This window comes from Echinops telfairi, unplaced genomic scaffold, assembly GCF_000313985.2.
Source record: "Echinops telfairi isolate 266 unplaced genomic scaffold, ASM31398v2 ScPeMD7_40;HRSCAF=151, whole genome shotgun sequence".
NCBI lineage: Eukaryota > Metazoa > Chordata > Mammalia > Afrosoricida > Tenrecidae > Echinops > Echinops telfairi.
In genome coordinates, this window is record NW_022103938.1 from 781,832 (window position 1) to 794,431 (window position 12,600).

Genomic DNA, 12,600 nt, shown 5'->3' on the forward strand with positions numbered 1-12,600 from the left:
ATTCAGATCATGATAGTGGGGGCGGGGAGGAAGCATTTAGGAACTAGAGGAAAGTTGTATGTTTCATCGTTGCTACATCGCACCCTGACTGGCTAGTCTCCTTCCCGAGACCAGAAGAGCAGCTCTGGACTGAAACCACCATCTTGAATTCTGAGTCAGGACTGAATAATACTACATTTTCTTTTGGCCTTATGTAGGCGATATACTTTTTGGGAATGACCATAAGATGTAGAGAGACTGGGCACTATAGAAGGAGATGTTCTCTGAAAGTATGGGAGAAGTGTGCTTCCTTATTATCTCGCATCGTAGATCCTGGTGTCTTTTCTGCCCCCTTTCAATAAACTATGTAGGGTAAGCCCCAGACATTGGCTGTGAAACGCAAGGCTGAGTCTGAAGAAGAGAGAGAAGATGTCTCTACATTGGTTTCAATGCTTCCTGCTAAGGCATCTCCAGTAGCCGAGAGCCCCAAGGCCTTGGAGGAGAACAGTCTTGTAGGTAAGTGACTAACATCTAAAATAAAATGTTCTTGGGAGTGCACAGTTAAGAATTCTGAATGAGCCAAAAGACAAATCTAAATCTACTTCAGTGGGAAAGGGTCTGAAACTGGACAAATGAGTCATTCTCCCCAAAAGATATCAGAGTGAGTCATCAATGGCAAAGGATGTGTTCTCGTAGATCCGCCTGGATCAATCATGCCACTCCATATCTGTTCCTTCATCTTCCTTGTTTTCCAGAGAAAGCTGAGCCATTGGCTGGTGTAAATGCTAACACCCCAAGCAGTGAACTCGGCACCTCGACGCCAGCCCCATCAGCACCACCTACACTCGCCATGGTGTCCAGGCAGATGGGGGACTCCAAACCCCCACAGGCCATTGTGAAGCCCCAGATTCTCACCCACATCATCGAAGGCTTCGTTATCCAGGAAGGAGCAGAACCTTTCCCGGTGAGGGTCGGGCCATAAAGTGGGACGAAAGAGTGGAACTTGGTGTGATTGGCTTTTCAAATTGTACTAAGGACATAAGGCACAAAGCTATTTATTAGAGAGTGGCTTACAAAGGAGGACGGGAGTGTGGTGGTTGGTGAGAAAACAGAATGTTGGAAAGAGAAGAAAAGGAAGATGTACTTTTTAAAGTTGTTGTGTGAAACCAAGAGTAGCACCCATGCCTCACATCCGAGGGCATTCTGTGCACCTTAGCAAGGAAGAGACCAGGGTCAGGAGCCAGGCACGCACCTCCTGCCCAATGGCTTTAGTAGAAGCAGAAATTACTGAAAAAATCACTAGTTAGTTATTACAACAGAAACGTTTTTGTAAGCCCCGCTTACCTGTCTCAGCCAACCGACACGGCTGAAACCGTTCATCAGCCTTCTGAGTCTTCTGACGCGCTGTGGCCAGAGCTGCCTTTATCGCCAATTACGATGGTGTGTTCAATCCCGTGGCTGTATGTGCATGTGCTACACTCATGAGCTCTGGCTTTTGTTGCTGCCAGTGTGCTGATAGTTGCTGACTCTGAAATTTCCTGGTGTTTTAAGCTGTAGTGTGATAATTAGTATTTGTGAGTCCACACGAATAACTTTTGATAATGAAATGTAGCTAAGGAAAAAGAAAAGCAACAACAAAAAAACGACTTCTGCTCAATTGCTGATAATGTAATTTAACGTAAGATTTTACGTAAAATGTTAGTGTTCATATAATCTTAAGGTATTACATTTAACAGTTTACAACTGTACCACAGATTAATCTGATTAAAATTAATACTAAACATTATTAAGGATTGTGTGGTCTGATAAAGCGAGGAGGTCCATGGGAGTGTGGGTGTGTTCCTACTGCACATCTGTAACACCCATTCTAGGGACACCACTGAATGGATTGTCTGGAAAAATCAAATTGTCCTGTTGAAGTGATTGTCTTAATCAGACTAGGTCATTAATTCAGATACAGGCAAAGGCATGATGATGGTGAGGAACTTTAGAGAGAACTCATAGAGGTAGGAAAGAAGTAGGCTAATTGTAAACTTTTTGTGGGACAGGTGGGATGTTCTCCATTGCTGAAAGAGTCTGAGAAGCCACTACAGCCAGGTCTCCTGACAGAACCGAATGAGAATCCATCAGGTGAACCCTTGGGAGGGGACAGCCCATCTGCCGGTGAGTACTGAGAAACCCATCTGGGGCTGGAGGCTTATGGAGATGTGTTTGAGGACTTGGTATAAAACACTAGCTAGTCATCAAAAACAAATGTCTATGAAGTTTATCCGTTCATCAACTATAGGACAGAGTGCAACTTCTACATGTGGTTTCCAAGGTTGTGTACCTGTCACATCTTTGTCCCTCGGAGGAGTAACTGGGAGTTCGAGTAACTGGTGGCTTCTATTTGCCAACCTTTATCTTAGCAGCAGCACACTTTAACCACTCCCACCAGAACTGAGCTTCCTATTCATACACCTCCCTACCAACCACTGCCACTGAGTTCATTCAGACTCGGCGACCCTTCTGGAGCATTCCGAGGCTGTAAATCTATGGGAGCAGATAGCTTCATCATCCTCCCATGGAACTGGCAGGTTTGACTACCAACCTTATGCTTAGCAGTCCACTGTTTACCAAGGTTCTTTTATTTAGACATAGAAACCGCACTCTATCAGTATGTAGACTCAGACTGAAGTTGTTAAAGGAATTATAGGAACCTAAGATAACTTTTCTTTACTATAAGGTTTTCTTTTTCAGAAAATGATTAAACTAACACATTTGTATCCTTACTATGCAGTTTTCCTTATTCTATAGGTTCCATAACCTATAGTTAGACTATTTATATTTCCTTTGCTGCTTTTGGAAATGTGGGAAAGGGATCGATGAGTTTCTAGTCTTTGGTAGATTTGTTCTTTCCCATTAAAAAATGGAGTATGTCTGGAATCCGAGTGTGAATTAGCCTACAATTGGCAAGATTCAGAACGGAAATATTCTGGTTTTAAGGTAGGAGGGCTCAGAAACTTTGTGACCTTGAAGGACAAATAAAGGGAGTAATGAATGAACTCCCACATTCCAACCACCTTGCTTTAACTATTGACTCATAGCTAATATTCGTTCATGTATAATCTCCACCATCTCCCTTTGTAGATTATGAACTTTGTGCTAGGGATTGTTAGGTTGTGGAGATCTTTGTGAGAACTATTGAGTATGTGTCATTGTCCCTGATGATTACAGTCTAGCCCCAGGCCTTAGGAAGGCCACAGGGATAGCGGAAACTGATGGTGACTCTCCGGCTCTTGTTTTTCAGAACTAGATAAGAAGGCAAATCTCCTGAAGTGCGAGTACTGTGGGAAGTACGCCCCTGCAGAGCAGTTCCGAGGCTCCAAGAGGTTTTGTTCCATGACATGTGCCAAGAGGTACTACAGGCTCCACTCTGCCTCAGCCTGGTCCCTACATCCACTGTCACACTTGTTTCCTTGGTGTCATCTCATGGCTGAAACGTGATGCCTCCTGTGCTGTCATTACCCCCTCCCTAGATCAGCTCCGATGGGAACAGGCTTGGTACCTTTGGCATCTGTACATACTGTTTCCTTTAGGTACAACGTGAGCTGTAGCCACCAGTTCCGACTGAAGAGGAAAAAAATGAAAGAGTTTCAGGAAGCCAACTATGCTCGAGTTCGCCGGCGGGGCCCTCGGCGCAGCTCCTCCGATATCGCCCGTGCTAAGATCCAGGGCAAGCGCCATCGGGTGAGCTGCTCCCTCCTACCGAGCAGCACCCCTTCCCAAGTAAAAGGAGTGAGACTCAAACTCTAGGCTCACGTGGATGGCATTACAATGAATTTCAAGGCATCCTGACACGAATGAATACTGGTTTTCACGTGTCCATTAATCCTACAGTACATTTGTGGAGATCATTTAGACCAGTTATTAGTAATATAGATAAGAAAGGGAAGAATAAGAAAACGATGAGTTTCTTATACTTAAAGGCAATGCTAAGTTTAGTTTTTCTTCTGTGCCCACTATCAACTCCAACCTAGGGTGTTGAGGAGGGTGAGACTCCTGACTTCACTATTTCTCTTTCACTGACAGGGTCAAGAGGACTCTAGTCGGGGTTCAGATAATTCGAGTTACGATGAAGCACTCTCTCCAACGTCTCCTGGGCCTTTATCCGTGAGAGCGGGGCACGGAGAACGTGACCTGGGGAACTCCAATACCGCTCCGCCAACACCAGAACTACATGGCATCAACCCCGTGTTCCTGTCCAGTAACCCAAGTCGTTGGAGTGTTGAGGAGGTGTATGAGTTTATTGCTTCTCTACAAGGTACTAACAGAACCCAGGACACGCGGATGCGTAGTGACATGTTTTCGTTAGGCCATTCCACATGGGCCATTATCAGGGAACAGGTTATTTTGAAGAGCATGACTTGCATGATAGTACAAAGGCTCTACTCTTAGTATTTATTCAAATTATTTGCCCACTGTTTTATTTCCTGGTTTCTTTCTGGGTTGACATCATTCTCTACCATGCCAAGACTTCTGCAGTTTTCAGTGATATTCTTACCAACATTTTTGGGAGAACGTTTATTTTTTATGGAGACCCTTTACAAGGGACTGTTTTGGCCTTTTCCCTTAAGGCAGGTTGGTGGTAACCTAGTCTTACCAAAGGATCGCTTTCTCCAGAACAGAAGTCATGTCCTGCTATTACTTGTTGTGATCTTCTTGGTTGCTTAAATGCTCACAAAGCTCTTTACGTGGATATTGCCGGGGCGTTCTTCTTGCCAGGCTGTGTACTTGACCTAGACTTCATTTTTTTCTTTCTTGACCTTGGGTTTTTTCCACTTGGATAGCCAGTTGCCTAAATTCATTTTGCTTGCCCCGCTTCAGGCTTCTACAACTGACTTTGGAGAAAGTCAGTTCCACTTTGGGGCTAACTGTTGATGACTAGGCATGTTTATTTCCCCCTTCACCTCTCTGCTGTGACGTTACCATGCAGCTTCTGACATTCCCACCATTTCCTTCTAGGCTGCCAAGAGATTGCAGAAGAATTTCGCTCCCAGGAGATTGATGGACAGGCTCTTTTATTACTTAAAGAGGAACACCTTATGAGTGCCATGAACATCAAACTGGGCCCTGCCCTCAAGATCTGCGCCAAGATCAATGTCCTCAAGGAGACCTAATGTGCCCTCTGCACAAACCAGCCTCAGACCCTCCTTACCGCCCAGCTCACACACTTTTACAGGAAAGAGCTGTCCTGATTCTATAAACCTTCTCCAGAGGGGATTGCCGAGACAGGGGAGACGAGTGCAAGGACTGGTTGCTGGTGCTGCATGTGTGGCAGCAGCCTTTGAATTTTCTCTGGGTTCTACTTTATTTTAAAGTCTTCAGTTCTCGCCTTCTCCACTGACCCTCCTTCTGTCTTTATAAACGTGGCAGTCTAGTGCCAGGGCTGCGCAGCCTTATCCTGGAGTGGAGCATCTAGCCAGGACCGCAGTTCTTTTCGGGGGATATACGATATCGTTTGGAAAGGAAATGGGTGGGATATAGGTTTGCCCTCAGGAGAGAGGGGTAGGGTTTTCTAGCTTGTGTGACAACAAGTAGCAAAATGGGCCATACATACCCCACTCCTCTTCCCTTTCGATTGTCCCACTGTACCTGTGGCCCAGAGTGTACGTTATTGTCACTCACTCCCTTAGAATTGAACATTTTCACCTGCGTCCATAGCAGGGTCAACAGCCAGTCACTTGACTGGCACCTTTCTGATTTGCTGCAGGGACTAAAAGTGTTTAACTGGCATGTGTGGCCACTGTTATTCTTTCTGCATCCCCGGCTCCCCTCCAATTTCAACTCTGCTCTGTCCTATAGCTTTATAAAACAGGAGTGTGTGGGACTAAGGCAAGGCATATATAAGTATCTGCTTTAGGCCCTAGTCCGTGTACAACAAAAATACTAATTATTTTTTTCCTCCTCAGTAAAAGGATTGAAAATCAGCCTCAGTGGTCGTACTCTATTGCCATAGCTAACTTCTTCTCACTTCACATGAACGACTAGGCCAACTTTTTTTTTTTTTTCATTTTATTTTAACCTTGGTTTTTTTTATACAAAAGTGTAGGCTTTTTCATTTTAAAACACCATGGTGTGAAGGAGGGATGCAAATAAAAAAGTGTTGCTTTTATAACATTTCCCCCCTGCTTTTTTTGTTAAAAAACAAAACACACCCCTCAATCCTGTATTGCACTGAAAGTCCAAAGATGAAAAAACTTCATTTTCTTCTCTAAAGCCTAGAGAAGAGGCCCCCTGCTGGCTAAGTCATCCCAGTACTCTTCAGTGGCTCAGGCGTTTACTATTACAGAGAAAGTAATTAAAAACCACTACCATGGTTGTGCAACACTACCCTGCCCCAGCAGAAGGGGCAGGGGTGTCCACAGCCCACTCCCAGACCAGCAGTCATCCTAGAGGTCTCCCTTTACTTCCATTCCCATTTCCAATAATTAGAAAAAAAGTCAAAACGACATGCCTGGGAAGAAGGTGCAACTTCAGTTGAGAAATATTGGCAGAGGGAAACCTTTTAGGAAGTAAAAGCTTTGCCAGCTCTTACTACACAGGGGCAAAGGAAATACCAATACCCATTTCCCCTCAAACCCCGACAGGTATGTACGAGGTCAGTTTCAGTTCCCTTTTGAGAGGACTGGATTTCTGTATTAGGCATTTTGGCTACAATCCTAGATCCAATTCAAGCTATCAAGTCACTCCCATGGCAACCTGCCGTTGAGAATGTTCACATTTTCCCTGTCCTAATCACAAGTGGGAGAAACACGTGTAGGATTTTCCCCGGGTTCAGACTAATAGCAGTGCTTTAGAACTTGGACTGCATCCAAGTGATCACTGCTAAGTAGTTCCAAGAAGCAAGACATCAGATTCTCATGTAACGTAGGAGTAACAGTGCAGAAGCAAAGTTCTGTTTGCCTTAAAAAAAAAAAAAATCCAGTGTCTAAAAACGTGATGAAAAAAAAAATTTTTTTAAGGGCCAGGAAACGCCATGCCCTTTACCTATCATCACTATTCTATACTTGTCCCTACTGATTCCAGGAGAGCTCTGTAGCCTGATATTGGCCCCATTACCTCTACAAATGTACCTTTATGAAAAAACGGAGGAAAAGAAAGAGAAGGTGAAAATAAAGCAAAAAGCAAGAGCAGTAGGCGGCTTGATGAGGGACGAGCAGACACTGGAGAAATCTGGCCGAGGACGCTTTGGTGGGGACTGAAGAGGCTGGACAGTCAGTGCGATCACATCGGCAGTAAGTGATCGTCCCGTTCTTCTGAGTCCTCCCCGAGCTGGTCATCCCCTACACCACGGTACGCAGCAGGCACATTTCGAGGTTTAGAACGGCATACAAAGTCACAACCATCCTACATGGGAAAAACAAGAAAATGGAAACCCAAATAAAAGCCCCTGCCATGGAACACACTTTGACCAAACTCCATCTATAAGGGAGTGTCTATCTCACAGAGGCAAGGCCAGAAGCTAAGCCATTATGCTACGTACTGCTTTGTACTAGGACAGCTGGTTCAGGATTTGCCTGGGGCTGTTTTCATTTCGGCCCTGACAGCTCTGCTGCAGGAAACTCCTCTGTACTGTGCAACACAGGAAAGCTGACCACGCCACATTTTAAACAAGCTAAGACTCAACCCACTGGTTCATTACTTACGGCTACTAAGTTGCCAAGATCCTGCCAGAAGGCCAGGTGGGGAAACTGCTCCATGCCCTTGGCTCCCACCACCAATCGCTGGTACAGAAAGCCTCCAATAATATAAACAGCCACCAGTGATGCAAACCTGTAGAGGAACAAGAAAGGTAGCAAGGCCTGAACACAGATAGAGTCAAACTTCTAAGAACGAACCTTTATATTCCTTACTATTCCCTAAACTGTGCTCTATAAAAAACAAAACAAATGGGCAACACTGATAAAAGAAAAAGGGATCTGGTAGCTTCTTTAGATAACCAGTTCCAGTTGTCAGTTGAAAAGCAAAATGCTCACAAAAATTGAGACATAGTGTTTATGTTTCACTCATTATTCTACTACTCAAATTGGACAGTATTAAAAAATCCTTTGGCCATCTATGGGCAGCAAAAGAAGTGCTTCCCCCACCCCACCCCAAGAATACAAATATTTATTAGGATCAACCATTAAATCTACTCATCTTTTAAACTAGCATAATCAAGAATTTAATTTCAATTAAAGTTTTACAAACTCCTCCCACCACGTAATTATACCAACAAAGCACACATACAGTTCATGGCACCAATTCTTTTGACTTCACCACCACAATGGCTTGAACTGAGAGACATGGGGCACTCACGTGACAAGTAAGATAGAACCCACACTGAGGTGGGAGACCTCAGGGGAACAGGCCAGGTTGCTATCCAGCTCAAAGAGGTAGAAACAGTCTTGGACTTTGCCTCGCTCCTCAGTTACAGGATTAAAATTATCCTAAAGATGACAGAACAGAACCAACAATGCTGAAGCCACTAAGTGTTTTCATTCTTATTCACCCCTACCTAACCCCAGACCCAAACCTGCTGCTGCTCCTGGTTCAATAACCACGAGGGGGCTTCAAAACTTTCATGGAAAAATAAAATGATCTTTAAACTTCCTGAAGCCCCCTCAGATTTTCAATGTATGGTCGGAGACGATCTATGACATGGGGAAACTGCACTAGGGTTTCCGGTGTCCATTCTGATGCATCTGACTCCGCCGGCAGTTTTCTCCCACTCCGGATGGCCCTCATCACCTCCAAGGCTTATCACCACCACGCCCACACCACCTCACCGCTAGGGTGTGTCGATTGCAGGAGATCATCACCACTGCCCGCCGTTGTTCCTTGCCACAGTGGCTGTCATACTCATCACCTCCTTTGTAGATCAGCATGATCCAATTACCTGAGGAGGGACAGGACAACAGACACTATGGAGCAAGGGAAAAGCACAGCATAACTGAAGAGTTCAGTGAAACTGGTATTAACGAGACCAACTAGCATATCAGGAATGCCAAGTTAAAATTGATTCAAAAGTTTTGGGTTCGTTTGCCTGTGTATTTAAGATATCTCAGAACCAAAAGAGAGGAGCTGATACCAAGGGCTCAAATAGAAAGAAAATGGCTTGAAATGTGCTTGTACAAATGTGCTTGATAAACTGATGTATGGACTGTTATAAGAGCTTTAAGAGCCTCTAATAAAAAGGATTTATAAAATTAAAAAAACATTTTATGAATGCATATCTGTAATTTACTTTGAACAAATGGATTAATGAGTAGATCAATGAATAGACATGTAATAGATCAAGTACAGGCATGTTAATGGTATAATCTAGGTAATGAACACATGGATATTTATGTAAAATTCATGCAACATTTTGTATATTTAAATTTCTAATAATTAGAACATGCATAATAATAAAGGTTTTAAAAAGCAAAAAAAACCCCAAAAAGATAACTAAGAATCAGATACACCTATACCAATAATCTTAATTTTCTACCCTAAAGGCAGACAAGTGATGTTGGAACACTAATTATGAGCCGTACCTTTATTTAGCACTGACTGACATTTTCTGAACACCTGCCAACAGCAAACGAGGGCCCACACAATCACCGGGTGGGAGGGGGAAGCTCATCGAAGACTTAAAATTAGCCACAGGTACGTAGTAATCATAATAAATAATATAAGTGTCCCTGGGGGGTGAGGTGGGAGAGGGAGGGGATAAAAAGGAGAGGTGATATATCCAAGAGTTCAAGAAGAAAGAGAATGTCCTCAAATCAATGGTGGCAGCAACTGTAAAATTAGGCTTGATCTCACTGCATCAGGGATTGTGATAATATCTCTAAGACCTCCCGATAAAGCGACGAACAATCAAATAACAAAAATTTGTCACAGATAAATACAAATTGGGTGAGTCTAAGGACTGGACTACACTTGTGTTTATTGAGCGCAGAGTTCTTTCCCCGATTCTCCCCAACAATCATGTGGGTGAATAAGGGAACAATTTGCCTTTCAATTTTGAATACGGAAAAAAACTGCATAAGATCAAAACTCTTAATAAATTTCTCAAGCTCACAGATTTTATAAATATGATCAACTTAGTATGCAAAAGAACCAAAAACCCATGGTTATTTTGATACTTTACCCCAAACTCTTTACACTATATTAAAGAGTAAATATCGGTACTGAATAATTTATTTGTATGCTTAAGTTATAAAATTAGACTACAGGTACTCAACATAATCCTTTCTGGCAATGTGACTTTACGATTTCTGAAAAAACACACAAAAAAAGCAAAATAAACCATCACCACCATTGCACCAGTTAGCAGAGGATTTTGTAGATTGGCTTACAATAAAGGTTGCACTCAGAATTTAACTGGCAAAGCTTGATTCATGAGAAATGTAGGCAGTTGGTATTTTATGGTATTTTCCAGTATGGAAAATTTTCTAGTAGTACTTGATCAGGTTTTTTTTTAACGAAGCTTTCCACAAATATAAAAATACCACGAGCCTTGAGCCTGAACAGTTATGGAAACAGACATCTGGTGGCTCATTGTCTTGGGTGTGTGGAGTCACATACACACAGCATATACGAGGGGGTATCCCCAAAAGAAAAGCTCCACTAGGTGGAGCTTTTCAGTACACAATTTTCCCAGTAGGCAAGCATCAAGCAACTGGCTCTGAATTAGTGCACCCAGTAGCATCACCTGGGAAGGTTCTCTCTGGTCACAGTGAATTTTTTCCTAAATGCAGTTTCACTAGAACCTTGTTTTTTTGGGGGATGAATGATTTAAAAGAACAGCATGCAACTGTGAAATTTTGTTTCTTGCTTGGGAAAAATGCCACAGAAACATTTGTGATGTTGAACACAGCTTACAAGGACAGTGCTATGGGAAAAACACTAAGTGTACGAGTGAATTGCTTGTTTCCAAAAAGGTGAAAGGTTGATTGATGACCAACCACCATTTGGATGTCCGTCAACTTGCTGAATGGACGAAAAATGTCGACAAAATTCATGCATTTGTGCTCAAAGATGGGAAACAGATCATTGAAGAGATGGGGAAGGTATCTGGACTATCTTAGAGCTTGGTTCAGCAGATTTTAATGGAAGATTTGGGAATGAGAAGGCTTGCTGCAAGATTTGTGCACCAGGCTGTGACTGACCAGGAAAAGAGAGTACATCGAGTAGAAATGTGCCATGCTTTGAAAGAACAGCTCCGAAGTGACCCAGACTCCCCCCACCATTTCAGGTGATGAGGGGACATGGCGCTATTCTTACAACCCCAAAAGCAATCAATCAAGCCAGTGGAAGATGCCATGTCACCTCACCCAAAAACTCTGGTCAAGTGAAATAAAAAACCAAGATGATACTCATTTGGTTGTTTAAAATTTTACAATTGCTGCCACCATCAGGGGTGGGGTGGGGGTGGGGGCAGAATAGTGCGTTTGGAGTTTGTTACACCAGGTCAGACTGTTAACCAGTTTCTATTTAGGTTGTGTAACAGTGTGACCAAAAAAAAGGCCTGATTTTTGTGGCAGACAGGGAACTGGTTTTGCTACCTTGACAATGCACCTGCTCATGCAGCCACCTCCTCAGTGCACCAGGTTTTGGCAAAAAACCCCAACAAGCCTCTATTGTCCCACACACCTAACTCACCTGATTCTGCTTCATGTGACTTCTTTTTGTTCCCTCCAATGAAGAGGGACAGCGATTTTAATAAAAATATATAATTGATCAAGGTTTGAGTGGAAAAGTAAAAATGTTTTGGAAATGATGATGGCAACATATGCATGTGGTAGTTGTATAACCTGTTGTCAATTTCAGAGGATTATAAGTGAATGGGTGGAGTCTAGCCTGTCAATCACTGTATAGCCAATGAGGCCTCTGTGTGGGCATGGCCTTTCCCTGAGGATTAGGGGAATTGCTGACTTCCTCCTTGGAGACAGGAGACACTCTCTCTCTCTGCTCACTCCCCAAGAGATGCTCTACTGGCAAGACATCAAGGCACTTCCCTGACAGACTGCTGTGCCCTGGGAACTGAAGGAGCCACATGGAGACCCCTGCCAACACTGAGATGCTTCTACCACCACTGCATCTATAAGACTTTACACCCACTGGTCTGTGATCTTCCTGCATTCGGCGTCATTGCATGTGCTTTGTGAGTCTGAAGAGGACTTTAAAGATTGGTATTGGACATGTGAGCTAATATCAGACTTATGGACTTGATCTGGACTGAGCTGGGATATTTTCTCAATATTCAACTGCTATTGTATATAAAGCTCTTTCCTACACACTTATAAGTGTCTATGAATTTGTTTCTCTAGTCCACCCAAACACAATGTACAAATATGCTTGATACAACTGAAGTATGGAATGTTATAAGAGCTGTAAGAGCCCCCATTCAACAACAAAAAAAGAAAGGACAGCAATTTGATGTCGGAGGTGCTGCCAGCCATTCACACAGATGAGTTTGAAAAATGTTTCCAAGAATGTAATCACACCTCCCTGATATGATCACTGAAGACAAATGTGTGCATAAGCAAATGTGGTGAAGAAAGCTGATGGTGCCTGGCTATCAAAGGATATAGCGTCTGGGGTCTTAAA

At 43.2% G+C, this 12,600-nt stretch overlaps 2 protein-coding genes across 5 annotated transcripts in view; one reads left to right on the forward strand and one right to left on the reverse strand.

The window, feature by feature from the left end:
* Positions 1–6,133, forward strand: part of PHC1 (polyhomeotic homolog 1) — a 24,934-nt gene extending 18,801 nt beyond the window's left edge. For all 4 annotated transcript variants that reach the window (XM_004717424.4, XM_045290510.1, XM_045290513.1 and 1 more), the window contains 7 exons: positions 351–495; positions 735–943; positions 2,028–2,142; positions 3,269–3,377; positions 3,558–3,708; positions 4,051–4,282; positions 4,984–6,133. In XM_004717424.4, the coding sequence (XP_004717481.1) occupies positions 351–495; positions 735–943; positions 2,028–2,142; positions 3,269–3,377; positions 3,558–3,708; positions 4,051–4,282; positions 4,984–5,138 (1,116 nt within the window). In that variant the 3' untranslated portion in view covers positions 5,139–6,133. The remainder of the gene's footprint in view (positions 1–350; positions 496–734; positions 944–2,027; positions 2,143–3,268; positions 3,378–3,557; positions 3,709–4,050; positions 4,283–4,983) is intronic.
* The window catches only part of M6PR (mannose-6-phosphate receptor, cation dependent), a 16,145-nt gene continuing 9,548 nt past the window's right edge, over positions 6,004–12,600 (reverse strand). The window contains exons 4-7 of the mRNA XM_004717426.2: positions 8,790–8,899; positions 8,320–8,450; positions 7,668–7,794; positions 6,004–7,368 (exon numbers count right to left, since the gene is read on the reverse strand). Of these exons, the coding sequence (XP_004717483.1) occupies positions 7,246–7,368; positions 7,668–7,794; positions 8,320–8,450; positions 8,790–8,899 (491 nt within the window). The 3' untranslated portion in view covers positions 6,004–7,245. The remainder of the gene's footprint in view (positions 7,369–7,667; positions 7,795–8,319; positions 8,451–8,789; positions 8,900–12,600) is intronic.